At 38.4% G+C, this 20,081-nt stretch overlaps 1 protein-coding gene across 1 annotated transcript; it reads right to left on the bottom strand.

Annotated features, from left to right (window-relative positions):
- Positions 1-934: 934 nt before the first annotated feature.
- LOC127880987 (uncharacterized) lies at positions 935-9,249 on the bottom strand. The gene is made up of 2 exons (XM_052428546.1): positions 8,881-9,249; positions 935-2,616 (listed from the first exon to the last, which is right to left on the bottom strand). Exons 1-2 carry the CDS (start codon positions 9,118-9,120, stop codon positions 2,044-2,046), a joined length of 813 nt encoding a protein of 270 aa, XP_052284506.1. The 5' UTR covers positions 9,121-9,249; the 3' UTR covers positions 935-2,043.
- Positions 9,250-20,081: the final 10,832 nt, after the last annotated feature.

Genomic DNA, 20,081 nt, shown 5'->3' with positions numbered 1-20,081 from the left:
GCTCGATTGATGCGACCGTCTGTACAGCACTAGACTCTAAATTGTCATCTAGTGCGTACTATTTTATATTTCGCTTGTTGTTGGGTTCCATCTCAAGCGTTGGGTTCCATCTCAAGCGTTGGGTTCCATCTCAAGGCGTTTAATTGCAGAGAAGTTTCTTATAGCAATGTTCAGGCTGCACACCACACTTTTTAGCCACCAATGCGAATTGGCCCCGGTAAAATTTCTAAATAAAGAGAACATTGCTCCAGTAAGCACCATTTTGAGTGTCTAAATAATAATGAATGTCAGGTTTGAGTTGTGGTGATTTTTCTTGAATGTTTGTAAGTTACCAAAACATTGGTATTTTAACTATAGCTGCATACAGGAAGTAGAATTAATGCAATTCGAAAACAGGTGTAATGCTGGCTCCGGTCAGTATTTCTGTTGGAAATTTGAAAGGGCGTACAGACATTGAACTTTTACAAAAAATCTAATCCTTTGACCCCCAATTTTCTCCATTGCTGTTTAGTACTTGGTAAGTTACCAATGTAAAAACATGGTTTCCAGGCACCTTGCTTCTGCAGGAAAGTGGCAGTTTGTTGTTGAAACTGGCTTAAAAAGGCTCGGAAACACACAGAATTCTCATGTTTTGATTTGAAATCATCAATACTAAAACATTTTGCCCCAACTCATTTGATTTGAATGTTACTGATTTTTCAGAAGGCACAGCCTCAACCATTCTGGAAATGTGCTTGGTTTATTTTCAGATTTGCGAGGTGACCAGTTTCCAGACATTGGTTCGCTCCTGCTTGTGTACGAGATTGGCCGAGACTAAAAAAACTGTAGTGTGCCACCTCATCATCTGATAAATAAATCCACAAAAGGTGGTTTTGTGATAGTCGGCAAAATTGTGCGGCTACGCACGTATGTACAGCATTAATGATCCAAATATATATACAGTGTACCTGTAAAATACTCCACAGTGTTCTCTCCACAATAAACAACAAATAAATATCATAAATAGCATAGCATTATTGATCTTTAAGATCAAGTGATTCAATAAATATATTGCTTCATGAAAACAAATCTATGACTGTCCATAGGCTGTACAAAATGGTCTGACTTCATATTTTGCCTTCAAATTGTTCACGCGGTCTCTTTCATTTTAATAATCGGTTTGCTCTATTAATTTTCTTATAACCGCTTTGTTTTTTTTAATTGTGTTTTTCGAAGGGACAGTTTTTCTTGGGCCTTGCAGTCTTTTGTACAATGTTCCTTTTATATTCAAAGGGCGGAAAGCGATGTCCATACCGGAAATAAATGACACTATATGCGCAAGCTCGACATTTAAATTTAAATTCAATTTAAAATTAACTAAATTCGGAATGGTCCGTGTCCGAATTGAAACATTGGAAAATTAGCAGATGTCATGTTGTCCATCGTGCGAAATGACCGGGAAAGTAAGTCTCCAACGATTTAAGGCAAAGTGAGCATAACAACTTTAGAGAATCCATCTGTTGAATTAAAAAAATAAATACACAAAGCGTATTTAAACTTGACCTAGATATCATTTAGACGCAACTTCTGACCAAATTTGGTGAAGATCGGATGAAAACTACTTCAATTAGAGAGCGGACACCATGCTAAATCATTGGAAAGCACTAAGTGATCCCGTTACCTAGTTTTTGACCCAGCATGACCCATATTAAAACTTGACCTAGATATTGTCTCGACACAACTTTTGACCAAGTTTGGTGAAGATCGGATGAAAACTATTTGAATTAGAGAGCGGACACTGCTGTGGACGCCGCCGCCGCCCGCCCGCCCACCAAGGGTAACAGTATAATACGTCCCGTTTTTTTCAAAACGGGCGTATGAAAATGGTCAAACGGGATCAGTTGATCTATCAAACTGACCAATACAAAAGCTCTTATTATTCGTAGTATGACAAGTGCATTTAAGCATCGTTCTTAAGAAGACTTTTTATTGTCTAGTATCGACGTGCAGAGGGCGAGTTGCTGAGTTTAGTAGTTCGACTGTCAATAAGCAACGACGACAACGCTACCAGTTTCTCACATCGTCCCACTCGTCATTATTTTCAAGGTCGTTGATGTTGTATCTCATTTCGGTGATGTTCGTTTTCTCGCGAATTATGCTCGGCTTTTGTTGCGCGGTGCCGTTAAAACGTAGCGGCAGCGTCAAAAACGTCTTATTTCTCCACGGCATAGAAAACTGCTCAATGCCGTTTGGGTTCGATTTTCCCACTGAAAGTAAATTCTGCGATTTATTTTTTAGGTTATACTTTTCGTAGATTTCTCTGGCAAGCATTGAGCTTTTCCGCGTAACATCTTTGCCGTCCCTCGTTACGTCAGGCAGCTCGGACGTTATATTACTGGTCGCCGCGCGCATCGCGGAAGTCCGCCGCTTGTACGCCTGGTGCAGATCGGTTCCGTTTTGAACCGCAAAGCCGTTGGGCGGAGACGGCGGTAATGACGTCAAAGAAAAAGTGCGGTCGCGCGTGACTGGGGCTTTATCGCGTCTGTACTGCCTTGTGACGTGATCGGGAACGTGTGAGTAAGAAAACTTCACCGCCGGAAGTGATGGGCTCGCCATTTCCTGTCTACTGCTGGTCTCCTGAAAACAACAATAAAAGGTTTAATATGTTTTCAAATGAAATATTATTTCTAATATAACACTAGTTGATTTATTTATGTAAATCTCCAGCAAACATCAGCTACCTGTGTTCACTATCAGACAACTGAAGTCCCTTTTTGAACGCAGCGAAGCGAAATAAAGTTATCATTAAAATTCCAATGGATTATGTAAGTTATTTTCACATAAGCCTTGTTTACTCATAATTGTATATGAACCTCAATCTATAAAAATGGGGCTTAATGCATGTGCGTAAAGTCATGTTCCAAATTAGTATGTGTAGTCTGCACAGGCTAATCAAGGACGACATTGTCTGCACAGGCTCATCAAGGACGACATTGTCTGCACAGGCTAATCAAGGACGACATTGTCTGCACAGGCTCATCAAGGACGACATTGTCTGCACAGGCTAATCAAAGACGACATTGTCTGCACAGGCTAATCAAAGACGACATTGTCTGCACAGGCTCATCAAAGACGACATTGTCTGCACAGGCTAATCAAAGACGACATTGTCTGCACAGGCTAATCAAGGACGACATTGTCTGCACAGGCTCATCAAGGACGACATTGTCTGCACAGGCTCATCAAGGACGACATTGTCTGCACAGGCTCATCAAGGACGACATTGTCTGCACAGGCTCATCAAGGACGACATTGTCTGCACAGGCTCATCAAGGGCGACATTGTCTGCACAGGCTAATCAAGGACGACATTGTCTGCACAGGCTAATCAAGGACGACATTGTCTGCACAGGCTAATCAAGGACGACATTGTCTGCACAGGCTAATCAAGGACGACATTGTCTGCACAGGCTAATCAAGGACGACATTGTCTGCACAGGCTAATCAAGGACGACATTGTCTGCACAGGCTAATCAAGGACGACATTGTCTGCACAGGCTCATCAAGGACGACATTGTCTGCACAGGCTCATCAAGGACGACATTGTCTGCACAGGCTCATCAAGGACGACATTGTCTGCACAGGCTCATCAAGGACGACATTGTCTGCACAGGCTCATCAAGGACGACATTGTCTGCACAGGCTCATCAAGGACGACATTGTCTGCACAGGCTCATCAAAGACGACATTGTCTGCACAGGCTAATCAAGGACGACATTGTCTGCACAGGCTCATCAAGGACGACATTGTCTGCACAGGCTAATCAAGGACGACATTGTCTGCACAGGCTAATCAAGGACGACATTGTCTGCACAGGCTAATCAAGGACGACATTGTCTGCACAGGCTCATCAAAGACGACATTGTCTGCACAGGCTCATCAAGGACGACATTGTCTGCACAGGCTCATCAAAGACGACATTGTCTGCACAGGCTCATCAAGGACGACATTGTCTGCACAGGCTAATCAAGGACGACATTGTCTGCACAGGCTCATCAAAGACGACATTGTCTGCACAGGCTCATCAAAGACGACATTGTCTGCACAGGCTAATCAAAGACGACATTGTCTGCACAGGCTCATCAAGGACGACATTGTCTGCACAGGCTCATCAAGGACGACATTGTCTGCACAGGCTCATCAAGGACGACATTGTCTGCACAGGCTAATCAAGGACGACATTGTCTGCACAGGCTCATCAAGGACGACATTGTCTGCACAGGCTCATCAAAGACGACATTGTCTGCACAGGCTAATCAAAGACGACATTGTCTGCACAGGCTCATCAAGGACGACATTGTCTGCACAGGCTCATCAAGGACGACATTGTCTGCACAGGCTCATCAAAGACGACATTGTCTGCACAGGCTCATCAAGGACGACATTGTCTGCACAGGCTCATCAAAGACGACATTGTCTGCACAGGCTAATCAAAGACGACATTGTCTGCACAGGCTAATCAAAGACGACATTGTCTGCACAGGCTCATCAAGGACGACATTGTCTGCACAGGCTCATCAAGGACGACATTGTCTGCACAGGCTCATCAAGGACGACATTGTCTGCACAGGCTAATCAAGGACGACATTGTCTGCACAGGCTAATCAAGGACGACATTGTCTGCACAGGCTCATCAAAGACGACATTGTCTGCACAGGCTCATCAAAGACGACATTGTCTGCACAGGCTCATCAAGGACGACATTGTCTGCACAGGCTCATCAAAGACGACATTGTCTGCACAGGCTCATCAAGGACGACATTGTCTGCACAGGCTCATCAAGGACGACATTGTCTGCACAGGCTCATCAAGGACGACATTGTCTGCACAGGCTCATCAAGGACGACATTGTCTGCACAGGCTCATCAAGGACGACATTGTCTGCACAGGCTAATCAAGGACGACATTGTCTGCACAGGCTAATCAAGGACGACATTGTCTGCACAGGCTCATCAAAGACGACATTGTCTGCACAGGCTCATCAAAGACGACATTGTCTGCACAGGCTAATCAAGGACGACATTGTCTGCACAGGCTCATCAAAGACGACATTGTCTGCACAGGCTCATCAAGGACGACATTGTCTGCACAGGCTCATCAAGGACGACATTGTCTGCACAGGCTCATCAAGGACGACATTGTCTGCACAGGCTAATCAAGGACGACATTGTCTGCACAGGCTCATCAAAGACGACATTGTCTGCACAGGCTCATCAAGGACGACATTGTCTGCACAGGCTCATCAAGGACGACATTGTCTGCACAGGCTCATCAAGGACGACATTGTCTGCACAGGCTCATCAAAGACGACATTGTCTGCACAGGCTCATCAAGGACGACATTGTCTGCACAGGCTAATCAAGGACGACATTGTCTGCACAGGCTCATCAAGGACGACATTGTCTGCACAGGCTAATCAAGGACGACATTGTCTGCACAGGCTAATCAAGGACGACATTGTCTGCACAGGCTAATCAAGGACGACATTGTCTGCACAGGCTCATCAAGGACGACATTGTCTGCACAGGCTAATCAAGGACGACATTGTCTGCACAGGCTAATCAAGGACGACATTGTCTGCACAGGCTCATCAAGGACGACATTGTCTGCACAGGCTAATCAAGGACGACATTTTCCCCCTAAACCTAATTTTTGCGAAGAAAAGATCTCCTTTAGACTAAAATACAATATACAGTAAGCGGTAAGTTTCTTCACTGATAAGCCTGTGTGTATTGCACAGGCTAATCTTGGATGACACTTCACGCACATTCGTTAAGTCCGGTATACCCAGGGCGTGTCTCGTATCTTTGATACTTGTATATTATCATTTTCATAAAGTTGTATAGTTGAGTTCGGTTTTGAGATTTTCTACATTGTTTTGTGGTTAACGTTTGTGTTTATTATCGTGGTATTTTTATTCACCAGATAACAGATCATTCTCTTGACAGTTTAACACATATCCATAAAACATAAAATACTGTTCCGAAAAAGAGCTTAACGTTTGAGGTCTTACATTGTTAAAATGCAATACTATTAAAACCTAAGGTAACTTGCAGTTTTAACTAAATACTTTTATCTTCAATGCAAATAAAAAAAGAAAAATTCAAGAGTGATCCCATTTTTACAAAAATTGCCTGTTTATGTCCTGTATATGTACATACCGATAAAACCTTCACTTTCATACACGCGTGCCATTAAACAATATACATTTTACAGTTAAATGCTTAATTGATTGTCCGTATAAAACTTTCCAATCCGTGTAATACGATAGGTGGCAGACATTCTTAGTAGGACATTGTTGTGGTTCTTCTAACTTGACAACATGTAAACTTAAGAAATACAAACACGTATTGAAAGCCGCTGGGGCCCTATAAGCAGTCGTCGTTTATAAATGATGCTAATGGAAAATAATTATTTTGGGTCGTTAGTGAACATTTAGCATTAATTATCCAATCCGTAGATTTGTTTGTCCACGATTTCCTTTTTAACCACACATATCCGTGTCAAGTATGAAAATGAACTGCGCTCTGTGAAAATGGGGCTTAATGCATGAGCGTAAGGTGTCGTATAACATTAGCATGTGAAGTCCGCACAGGCTAATCGGAGGCGACACTTTCCGCATGTATCGTATTTTTCATTTGAAGAAAGTCTCTCCTTAGCAAAAAAAATCCGGTTAAGGCGAAAAGTGTTGTCCTTATTATGCCTGTGCGGACGTCACAGGCTAATATGGGACGACACTTTACGCACATTGTTAAGCCCCGTTTTCCCAGAGAGAGGCTCTTTTTTAACATGGTAAACATCGCTGATATCTACATAGACGCAAAACATTATTGTCTACTCCTATGTGTTGGAACGTACAAGATTAAAACTTGCACGCATTGTTCTTTATGATATTAAGTTGTGCATGAGCAATTTTGATAAACAACACAGAATGAAGCTCAGATTCCGAGCGAAACACAGTACAAATGTAGTTTTCATTTAAATTTCACACACATTTTCATTCTGTTCACATAATTCCTTGCTGGCAAAATAATGCATGAGGGACCGCAGTCACAAAGTTTATTTGGGAAAATTTACAAAAAATCCTTACATGTATACAATTCCTGAAGTATTTGGCTATTTTGCTTTCAGGAATTTTCCTATTAAAATTATTTAAACAACAAAATATTCATTAATTTGATAATTATGTTCCAATTTATATTAATTAAAAAACACTGGATTTGCGCGTCTGAAATTTGATTTGAAGATTTCACTCAAGTGCAACATAAGTTAAGACGTCCCTTTGATTCTTTGTGAAACTGGTCCTGGCATCTAATTCAGGGTTATAAACTAAAATTGTGACTATTGCATTCACCATTGTTCTGTCAAGATTTCTTGTAAAGTAAACATAACAGTTTTGTAATAAAATCTCTGGGTCCATGACAGCGGATCCACGCTTATTTTTCACCCTGCTTAATCCGTTCCTTGGCTTATCGACAACAAGAATTCGAAAGCAGTTTAGACTAAAATATATTTGGATTTCCGTCTTTAGTTATTATCTGTCTTAGGAGCAATATGGATACGCCCCCCATGCTTGACATATATCAAGCACGAAATTATTATAAACAAAAGTTTATATTTAAAACAGTACCTCAATTAATATGATTGTAACACTCATACTTCAATAATATTAAAAGCTGAAATATTTTAAATATCACACACAGTATTTATCGTGTTTACTTCAATGAATCTATCATTAGTGGCCAAAATACCCACGGATAAGATGGGTATTCCCCCAAATCTGGGTAGATCCGGATAAAACATATTGTTTTATTTGTTTACCAGACTGTATTAACAAACAAACAAATCCTTACATTTAGCGAGAACACATCTGTGAACGTGGATTTCGTGCTATGTCGAAAGCTATACATTAATTAAAAAAATAGAAACAGAAATTTATTGACCGATGTGTACATGGGATAAAATAAAAATACAGCGTTGTGTTTGTGGCCAACATGTTATAAAATATGGACTTTGTTAGCTTGTAAACGGTCAAGGGTAGTTTTTGCTATGTATAATTATGATCTATCATTTGTGATATCATATTATTCAATAGTACAAAGAATCGTAATTTTCCTCCACCGTTGATCGTCCTTGAAAATAAATGTACGCTTTTTATATTCATATTTACATTAAACATGTTCCTATCTATTATTTATATCCCGCCCCCTCGAATTTTCCCTTACATGATTGGTGGTATTTGTTTTTAATGTCCGTGTACTATTCATTTATTTGATTAGCTATTGTATCATACCATTTTATCTATATTATATTTTATACAAAAAATGGCGTAACGTTTTTATCGAGTTCTGATATGGACATATGCCCTTCCGGACGTTTTTACCCTCTCTCTCTAGTTGATCACCGCGGACATTCGCCCTCCTTAATTATTACCATTATAAAAGTCATCTTATTAAGGATATGATAATGAGCAATCATCATTAAAGAAGTGATTTACATTACGTCAAAAGACATTTTATTCAGAAACGAGACCTTTATATAATAAATTATAGACACCTCGTTCGCATTTGAATGGCTTAATTAGTAAAAATTAATAAAATAAATCACGTATGAAACTGTGAATAGATAATGCGTGGAATGTTGCGAGGGCCAGTGTCCGAGGCCCCTGTTTAGGAGGGTATATGTCTGACACCTATCTGGAACGCCCCCAAAAAGTGTATCACATGCCCTATATGATACTATTTGGTTTTGGTAGAGTCTATCAGGTATACTGTATTTTATACCGAAATAACACCGCCATTTGAGCGATATACTCGACAGTTATATCACAAAAATCGCTTACCGCAGGCGACCGCGAGTGGTCCGAGTGACTCCAACGTGTATCTGACGTTATCCGCGTCTCTGACGTAGGCTCGGGCGTGACGTCACCGATGGTGACTTTGCAGATATTTCCGGTCTCCATGAACGCGCTGACGCTTTGACGCCAAGTCTCGATGTAGCGTCGTTTACTTGACGTCAACGTGTCAAACATTGTGTCTTCTCGACGTAGACCGTAATTTTTTACATTGTCCGTTGTTTTCATTTTCGTATTTTGTGTTCCGTTACCGCTTGTTAAATATTTTTTGGTTCATTTAGTAGATTCGTTTCTGTCAGTATCTATCATTTTTTTTTTTATAAAACCAAGTCTTTTCAATATTTTGATTTCACTTTACTTTGCATAAATATAAAAAAGAGAAAGAAAACATCAAAATGTCTACTTGAAGCAGAAACTTAACAAAAACCCTAAGATTGATATCCCCTAATCGCAAAAGATTGTTTTTCTCACTCGAGCATAAGCTATTGGAATTAAGCCATCGATCTTTCTACAAAAATCACTGAGTTCATTTTGCAATTTATAAACGATATCTTTGCGTATTCTTAATCCAACAAATATTTAACTCTTATCCGAACATTTACGTCTACATTTTCCCCGTGAATTTTAATTCCCATTGTCTACAAAGCGCTGTTTTCATAACAGACTTCGGTGTTTTTAATTATTCAACTCACCAGGGTTATATAGACAGATCACTACCTACTCACTGTGCAAAGCGATCAACGACTGAAGTATTGTAATTAATTTTGTTAATTACTCTGGTGTAAGGCCAGGCAATTTATTATTAAGTTTAATTTGGCGCGTTTATTCAGCTGCAACGTCATACGACCCAAAGTCAAAGAATGCCGACGTTGGGTGGTCGGTATGGTGCCTGCCTAGCGGTCAGGATGTCCCGGGTTCAAGAACCACTGCCGGGAGCGCACATCAGATCTTCTCATCGGAAACCGAGTGCTGGTCTTACAGAATCGAGAGCGCGTCCAGTAGCAGAAGGCTTTCAATGCACTCGAGCTAATGTAAAGGAAATATTTAAAGTCAGAATCTGTCCATAGTAGACAGTCCCATGACACGAAAAAGAATTGTAAATTTAAGAATCGACAAAAAACTTACGGTACTAATGATCAGACACATGGAGGTCCCGGGTTTGAAATTATATTAATAATCCACTATTTATGAAAAGCAATTCTGAAACTATGTTCTCAACAAAAACTTGTTACAGTTTTACTTTTTTACATTCTTAGCCCTGTGGGACATCGACACAATGAATGTATTCTATGGTCGTTTCACATTTGCATAAGTCCTTTAAACTATTAAAGGGACCTTTTCACGTTTCGGTAAATTGACAAAATTAAAAAAAAATGTTTCAGATTCGGAAATTTACGTTGTAGTTATGATATTTGTGAGGAAACGGTATAACTGAACAGTTACCATGCTCTAAAATATCCACTATATGCATCTTTTGACGATTTAAAAACCTTACAAAAATTATAAAGCGTTGCAACGCGACACGATTGAAAAATTTGGAGAGTTCTGTTGGTGTCGTTATATTTTGTGACACTTCGAGGATTGCTCATATAAAGTATAAAATACATTTACTCATTGTATGGGTACTTTCCGAGTGGTCTAAGCGTTATACTTTTACTCCATGTATTAGTGGTTCGAGCCTAGTTGAGGGTTACTTTTTTCTTTCTTTCTTTTATTTTTGTGTTTAACTGGAGCATTTTAGATCCAATGTTTACATTAATCAATACAATGTACGAAGAATTTAATGACAAACTTCAATACATGCCAAAATCTGTGAAAAGGCCCCTATTAAAATGATTCCTTAGATGACTTAGATGACCAACAAAGCAGTCCACCGGTCTGTAATGTCCGACTGTTCGTTTGTCAACCTGACTGTCCACAGTCGCATACTTGGCAAAGAAAATGTGTTCAATAATGTTGTTGAAAGTTGGTATTGTTGTGTTTTTGTTGTTGGTCATGATTGTGACATTGTTGTTATTTTTGTGTGTTTTGACTGCGGTGTAGGAGTATTTATACATGTTTACGCTGATGATGATGTTGTTGGTGGTGTTGTTGCTGCAGTAGATGTTTTTTTAGTTTTATTATTCAACACAGAGTTATTATTGTTGACGCACTAGAATAATTCGTCAACCGTGCATCATATCCGTCAACCGTGCATCATATCCGTCAACCTTGCATCATATCCGTCAACCGTGCATCATATCCGTCAACCTTGCATCATATCCGTCAACCGTGCATCATATCCGCCAACCATGCATTATATCCGTCAATCATGCATCATATCCGTCAATCATGCATCATATCCGTCAACCGTGCATCATATCGACGCGATCAATTGTTTCGTAAACTACGTAAATATTCTGTTTGGCCTAATGCAGTTTTCATAATGTATCGAGATTACCACCTGATTAGTCGCCGTATTGGATATATGTAAAATAATTGCGGGCAGTGTTGCAATAATTTAACACCGCGTTCAACAGCACGGTTGGCTAACGGACAAAAATAACGGACAATTCTTCACCCCGACTTAACTCGGTTTATTTAATTGATTTCTGATATAATAACGCGATAAAAGTAGTTGTGTTATTTTTAATTTGTATGAACTCGATAGAATTCTCTTCCTTATATTGAATATTGACAATACGGCAGGAGTCAAATGAATTTGACCATTAATGAGTCACGTTCTGAGAAAACTGGGCTTAATGCATGTGCGTTAAGTGTCGTTTTATGACATTTTGCGTTTAAATGAAGTCTGTTCTCAGCAAAAATCCAATTTATGCGGAAAGTGTTGTCCCAGACAAAGGCTAATCTCCGACGACACTTATCGAAATCTTATTCAATCAAGCCGTTTTTGAATAATCGGTTGCGTTAACTATTAAAATAATATTTATATTGTCCGCATATCAACGAATTTCATAAACTAATGTACTTCATATTACAAAAATGAAACGTAAGTCATGTTTAAGAATAGCCGATTATTGACTACAGTTTGTAGTTGAGAACATCAAAACACACGTTTGTTTTGTATCAATTAAATTTTAGAGTTAATATTTGTTCACTATTGAGAAGGACGCCATTGAAACAAGGCTGGTTTCCATGTATTAATTTATAAGAAGTTATCGGACCTTGCTCGCATTCGAAAACACACACACATATATTTTACAACTTTAAGTAAATATAAAATCTCTATGTTACTGTCAAAGATACATTATTTAATAAATACTAAATACATCTTGTTGATATGCAGATTGTAATCATTACACAGGAGCTGGTTAGTTGTCAGTGATATTTGTTGCAATTTTTGTCCGTTTTTGATTTTTATACCAGTAAATTGCAATCACTGACACAATAATCAATTTATATAGAATTCCTTGGCATTGGCTCAATCTCTTTTTGAAAAAATGCAAAAGTAACTATTAGATCGGCAAGAAGCCGATGATTTTGTGCATACATTAACTTGTACAAGTCTAAAGCAATCGTTTTATGTAATTAGCGCTTGAATTAGCTGTGAATATTCTCTCCACACAGGCAAAATACATCGTTTTGCTTTTTAAAACCCTACCATGCCAAAACTTATAAAGGTTATCACGTTTTCAAATGGGTTGTAAATAAATGTGTCTGTACATTTGTCGATGAATTAATCTTCGCTGAATCACTACATTGGACGGTTTTTAAATAATGCGAAATATGCTAAAACAACATTTAAAACCTATTCATCCTGTAGAATTATCCGTGAAATTTCTAAACATCCGGTCCTTAGCGCCACCTCGTACGTTGCATTGTTTCATGTCCGGTCCTTAGCGCCACCTCGTACGTTGCATTGTTTCATGTCCGGTCCTTAGCGCCACTCGTACGTTGCATTGTTTCATGTTTGATTGCATCGCAAAAAGAGGTGGCGCCCGTGATTAACGGCCAACTCGACGACCATGAGCACATCAATGCAGTTATTCTAAAACACATAAAAAACGGTATTTTTTATGTATTCTTAAGTGACTTTTTTGTAATTATTAGAACAACTTTATTTCTTGTTTCTAAGTTTTCGCATAACAGTCTTTTTTCTCAATATCTTTTTTTGCATCCGTGTATTTTTTGACACGGAAAAAAAAGTGTACAGTATTCTCATAGGAGGATTTTGCTTGAATTGTTCTCCTTTATTAAACATCGATGAGTTTGCTCTTCTTTCCTTGAACAGTTTGGGGGAAATACCGTCGATACACCCCGTTTATAATAGCTTAAAAGGAGCCTTTTCACAGATTTTGGCATGTATTGAAGTATTAAGAAAAAAGTAACCCTAAACTGGGCTCGAACCACTGACCCTTGGAGTAAAAGTCTATCGCATAGACCACTCGGCCATCTGCGCTCATAGAGTCAGTAATTGTTTTTAACTTTATAAAAGCAATCCAAAACTTTGCTCATAATATCATTATCATTATTTCTTAACCCTAGTTATATCAATTTATTACATAATATTTTATTTTTCCTGTGTTTTAATACCGTAGCTTGTATTGTTGTATTGCTTAAGTTTCTTACAGCATTTTTATTTATATCACACATTTTTAGATTATTAATCCTTTAATTAATGCTGCATAACAGTATCAATCACTCTTATTTTAATTGTATGTATACTTATATGTTTTGTTCAACGCTATATAATTATATAAATAGGCGTTTCATCAAATTAGCAAGTTTCAAGTTTAAGCAATCCTCGTAGTATCCTAAAATCTAACGACAACAACAGAACTCTTTAAATTATTCAATCGATTTTTTTTTCGCAATGCAACGCTTTATAATTTTCAGGTTTTTAAATCGTCAACAGATGCATATAATGTATATTTTAAAGCATGGTAAATGTTCAGTAATAATGTTTCCTCACAAATATCATAACTACAACGAAAATTAGCAAATCTGAAACTTTTTTTTCAATTATGTCAATAAGCCAAAACGTGAAAAGGCACCTTTAACTTTTACAATATTTGCAACGATTATTTTTGAAATTGTATTTAAGTTGTGTCTTTCTCCACTGCTTCAAAAATGGGCTTTTGCTGTTTGTTACTAAGTGCTTTATGAATAATGAGATGCATTCTCATGGGGTTGACTAAGCCCAGATTAACATTTCGATAATCTCAGACCAAATATAAGTTGTCAAAGGACATATTAACCGCGATTGACGGAAAAAGAAAAGTTGTAAAATACCGTATTTTTTACAATTATTTGTTTATATTGATTAAAATATCACGACTGGTATATTACATTACTTGAAAAAAGTTGTAAAGCTTTCATATGTTCAGTATATTCGGTAATAAATGTTACTGGGTACCGGTACCAGGTAACTACCAGTTAACGCCAGTAAATTGATCATCGTCGTCACGTGGTCAACACAGGGATGCAAATTGTGAATGCGTAGTGAATTGTATAGGTTTTTTATGTATTGTCCTCGGTGGTAATGAAAAGGTCATAGACCGGACGGACTCGTATGACTTGAAGGAAAGAACAAACACAATATTGTTGATTGAAAACGGGCATTTATTATAAAATGCCATAAAAAAGATAAAAATAGAACAGATTCTTTCCAGAAAGGCATAATGGGTGGTAAAAACACGCCACGCGTATATACACATACAAAAACATGAATTTGAATGTGATGACGGCGGGAAAAACACGCCCAAAATAAGTATAAAAGAAAAATATTTGATGCGTATAACAGTAAAATAAGAAACAAATGTGTTTTACACACAGGTAAAAACATACATAGTACGGGAGTCAAAACCTTATGGCGGAGAAGGGGTGGAGGTGGGTTGTTAATTTCGACCATATTGGATTCCTCGTTAGTCTAAAAGGATACAAAGGGCCACAATGGCCAACACTGAATTTGATTGGTCAAAAGAGCCCATGTGACCCCACACTGAGGTTATACACAAGTAATTAAATATAAGGCTTGAACCAATATAATGTTCAACAATTAAGAAATCGTACAATGACATAAAATCTTTTATGTGTGCATAAAATATTATTTATGTATTGTCCTCGGTGGTAATGAAAAGGTCATAGACCGGACGGACTCGTATGACTTGAAGGAAAGAACAAACACAATATTGTTGATTGAAAACGGGCATTTATTATAAAATGCCATAAAAAAGATAAAAATAGAACAGATTCTTTCCAGAAAGGCATAATGGGTGGTAAAAACACGCCACAAAGGGGACCGGAACGGGAACCCCGCCGCCCATATATAAAATGATCGATCTACTTGCGTTATTTATAGTGTGTATATCGTTATGTCACCTATTTTCGCGATGTACTTTCGATTAAAAATCGGGAAATTTTATTACCGAATATACTTAAAATATGAACTTTTTTCAAGTAATGCATATATACCAGCCGTGATATTTTAATCAATTTAAAAGTAAACTAATAATTAAAAAATACGGTATTTTACAACTTTTCTTTTCTTCGTCGTCGTGGCTGACAGTACCTTTAAAGGGATTAACACATAAATAATACATTTGGTACTCTAGTTCGTAGGTCGGTATATTATATCGTTTTAAGTGTTGCTAAAGGCAAACCGCACGAGGCATAATTCTAGTTTTAATTTGATCTGATAATGGGGATCATAACTTTTCCACTTTAGAAAAAAATCAGGTTTACAAATAAATACAAGTGAACGAATGAAGGCATGCGTACAAATTATTCGATATAATGAAGTTAACTTTCCATTCATTCGCTATTATGCAGTAAACAATTATAAATAAAAACACATATACATAAATAATTTATGCTTTTTAACTAATTTTAACGAAAATGATTACAAAAGAGATTTCGACGCTTAAGCCGAAGGCAGTCTTAATTTCCTAAAAAGTGGCATGCGCATCCCGCTGGGTTTCCGGAATATCTTTTTTTTTAAACGTTCTTCTTAATTGGTACGTGAAACCGAGATAATTATGTCTAAATTAGCGAGGGATTCACTTCATACGGCGTCAGATCTTATAAGACCCGATCCCCCAGTCCTCTATGGTTGTGTTAGATAACACACAATCTTATTAGACTCAAAATCCCCCAGTCCTTTATGGTTGTGTTAGATAACACACAATCTTATTAGACTCAAAATCCCCCAGTCATTTATGGTTGTCTTATATAACACACAATCTTATTAGGCCCGATCCCCCAGTCCTCAATGGTTGTTTTAGATAACAAATAATCTTATTAGACTAAATATCCCCCGGTCATCTGTGGTGGTGTTAGATAACACACAATCTTATTAGGCTCAACATCCCCCAGTCCTCTATAGTTGTGTTAGATAACACACAATCTTATTAGACACAATCTTATTAGACTCAACATCCCCACGTCATCTATAGTTGTGTTAGATAACACATGGATAGCTTTTTTATGAATCGGACAGGTTTGGAATGATAACAAAAGCTATTTCTTGTTCCACGCACAAAATGTATGGGTCGGGCAGCGTAGGAATGATAGCAAAATAAAAAGTCATTGTTTTCCATTAAGACCCACCGACTTTGGATTTATGTGGATCGTGAACTACCCGATACTCAGCAATACAACGACAATTATGTCGATTGCAAAATAAGTTGATAGAAATTTGTGGAATTTACTATACATGTATATTACTATGTTGCGCTCACGCTCGGTTTTTGTGTCGTTTTATTAACCCATTTATGCCTAGTGGACTCTCCCATCCTACTAAATTGGATCAATTTATTTTCGAAATTAGGGATGTATTGTATATTTATTTCTATATTTAGAATATTTCTTACAGAAATTCCCTTAAGCAAACAGCGTAGACCCTGATGAGACGCCGCATTATCGGGCGTCCCATCTGGGTGACTAAGCTGTTTGTCAAGGCCCTTTTTCTAGACGCTAGGCATAAATGGGTTAAAAAAACGAAATGTTTGTATTTGTTCAATAGCAGTAATACCGAGTATATGAAAACACCTAATATAGCATTGCATGTTTGAGGAAAGAACACACACGACCGAAAACTGAACGCATTTAACATTTGACGTATTTCCAAATCCGCTCTTATTCGGTCATCGCATTTAACCACAACTTTCCGGTGTGTGCGTTCCTCCTGACACTTGATAAACAAGACATTTAATTGAAAATAATATAGCGCAGGTATGAGTTGACGATTAGAACGCTTTGTGTTTAGAGATTCAAAGGTGACCGTTATTGAATTGCGTTTCTTAAGAATCGTTGAACTTTATATCGTTGCGAATACACACTGTTAAACGTTAATGACATCGAAAGATTTTGAAGTGCAAGTTAATTACAAAACTTTCGCCAACGCCTAAAGGAACAGTCTTCACCCCATTGTGGAACGTTTGTTATTAAAATATTGTGTGCTTGTTTTATTGTAAATTTTTTTGGATACAAAACAGAAGTATGTTGATATTGTATGTTAATGAGCTATTTCTGTGTCAAACCCTTTAAGATATTCTCTGTACGAACAGGGCCGGATTAAGCTGTTTTGGGGCCCAAGGCTGCACATTTTACGAGGGCTCCCTTCCCTCTAGTCCCTTTCTGTATATCAGTATTGAAAATCATACTCGACACCACAACTACAAAGATCAGAAAACTCGCATGTGTACTCAGTTGCCAGTTACATTATTTATATAGCAAGCCAAAACAAGTTAAACAAAATAAACTATTTTATTAACTGATCTAAACATACATGCTACATGTAACATATTCCAGACTATAAGTTTCTTTTACGACACTTCACTGACCAAAGTCATCGATCAGCTGTGTGGCATCCAGTTTTCGAAGGACTTTACATTCAATAGACAGTAGCCCCAAGGCTGTCAAACTTTCCTGACTCATGGTGTTCCATAGAAAGTTTTTCACGGGTGATAATGTTGAAAATGGCATTCTACCTTGTCAGTTATTAACTGGAATTGTTAAGTATATTCGTAACGCGATTTCAACATTTGGAAAAGTTGTCTGTAGTTGACCCCCATCTAACTTAAGCAGTTCACTCATGTGGGTGATGGTTTTGTCTTGGTCCTGTTCTAAGATGGCTTTGAACTTAACCAACTTGTCAATAGGAGACGCCTCAATGTCATCTGGATAAGACTCCACTAGATGCTTTGCACATTTCCGTAGATAATCCAAGTTGAGAGACTCAAATTCTGCCATGGAACCGAACAGTTTGTGACGGCCAGAATATTCCCTCAACCACTTGCGAAGTTCAACAGTGAGACAATCCACTATGCTGTAGAAAGTGTGAATTTGACAATTGTCGCGTGCACTTAGCTCCGAATTCTGGTCTCGTACTCTCGTCACAAAATAGATTCCGCCGTTTCTAACGCTTATTTGCATCCTTATATTCTTTGATTGCAACAAACGCTTTGGCCTTCTGTTCAATGTCGTCAAACGTGTCCAGATGTTGTCATGGCCATACGGGCAAGTCGTATGATAAACAGACAAACTAATACAACACAGAAAGAACATTGATAGCATAGTAAATCAAAGCGAACTGAGCAGTTACAATTGGATATACATCGGGAAACTGGTAAAATCACACAGAAAATTTCTAATGAAATCCTGATAGAGTTGTTAAATGGCGTAATAAAGAAAGATCATACATTGGGAAACTGGCTTGTCGTTGGGGGCCACTTAACAATCGGGGGCCCAAGGCTGCAGCCTTGTTAGCCTAGTGCTAAATCCGGCCCTGTGTACGAAATGGTTAATTTTAGGTAAATAACAGACACCCGGCGACATCAACTTTTCAAACGAAATGTACTTTTCAAACCGTGATATTTAAACAGTTAAGTATCTACAACCTTAACAATTAAAGGAGCGGCGTCAATTAATGGCGCAACGATAAAACAACCCGCGGATCATTCAAAGCAATACCGTATCGTAAAAAAGTGCGATTTAATATCGTTAATAAGCAACTTGACATTCATTCATTTAAAGAATGAGCCTTACAGCAAAATGTTCATGGATACACAAGACACCTTTAACTAAACTCGTTGCTGGAAAACGGGGTTTATTTCATTAGCTTTAAGTGTCGTCACATATTAGACGATGCAGTCCGCATAGGCTAACTAGGGACGACACTTCCCGGCAGTCCGCAAAGTCTAACTAGGGACGACACTTCCCGGTAGTCCGCACAGGCTAACTAGGGACGACACTTCCCGGCAGTCCGCACAGGCTAACTAGGGACGACACTTCCCGGCAGTCCGCACAGGCTAACTAGGGACGACACTTCCCGTAAGGCCGCACAGGCTAACTAGGGACGACACTTCCCGGCAGTCCGCACAGGCTAACTAGGGACGACACTTCCCGGTAGTCCACACAGGCTTACTAGGGACGACACTTGCCGGCAGTCCGCACAGGCTAACTAGGGACGACACTTCCCGGCAGTTCGCAAAGGCTTACTAGGGACGACACTTCCCGCCTACACTGGATTTTCACAAAGAAAGTACTTTCTTTACGAAAAATTCCAAAAAGAGCGAAAAGTCTCGTCCAAAATTAGCCTGTGACGACTGCATATGCTTATCTATCTTCCGTATTGTTGCATCCATAGCGTATTGGACCAAATGTTTCCGGGCTCCTTTTTCACTCGGGAATCTTTCTCAAAATTGTGTCAAAGAAATCATGCGATAGTTTTCGCAATCCCGAAATGATTTTTTCACAACTTGGGGGTATAGTTCCCCACGACCAGATGGCTTGTGACGTACATATCCACATGCTGTTCGGTCAAAGGTCATGGTCACACTTGAGATGTTAATAGGTGTAAACTTAAATGTTAATTTTAAGGTAGCGCACCTCTAATGATTTCCCGCGATTTCTTCGAAGGTTGAAGAGCCTACTATTAGGTGCCGTAGCCTAGTGGTTAAGGCGATAGACTAGAAATCTTTTGGGATATTCCCGCGCAGGTTCGAATCCTGCCGACGACGTATACTTTTTTGCGACGCGTTTTATTTATTTTCTAACGTAATTTGATTTAATATGGCATATAAGCTATATTTATTGTTAAATATGTTGCAATTTTTATGCACATTCTTCAATTATTAAAATTAAAACAACGTTATGGCGAAATTGGGTGATTTACTGTTGGAAATACGAACCATGCATGTTGCATTTTTATTTTTATTTCAAAAAGTAAACGGTAAATCTGTCTATTT

Source organism: Dreissena polymorpha, chromosome 5, assembly GCF_020536995.1.
Source record: "Dreissena polymorpha isolate Duluth1 chromosome 5, UMN_Dpol_1.0, whole genome shotgun sequence".
Taxonomy (NCBI): domain Eukaryota; kingdom Metazoa; phylum Mollusca; class Bivalvia; order Myida; family Dreissenidae; genus Dreissena; species Dreissena polymorpha.
Note: the sequence above shows the minus strand (reverse complement) of the source record. Positions and strands in the feature narration are given on the sequence as shown.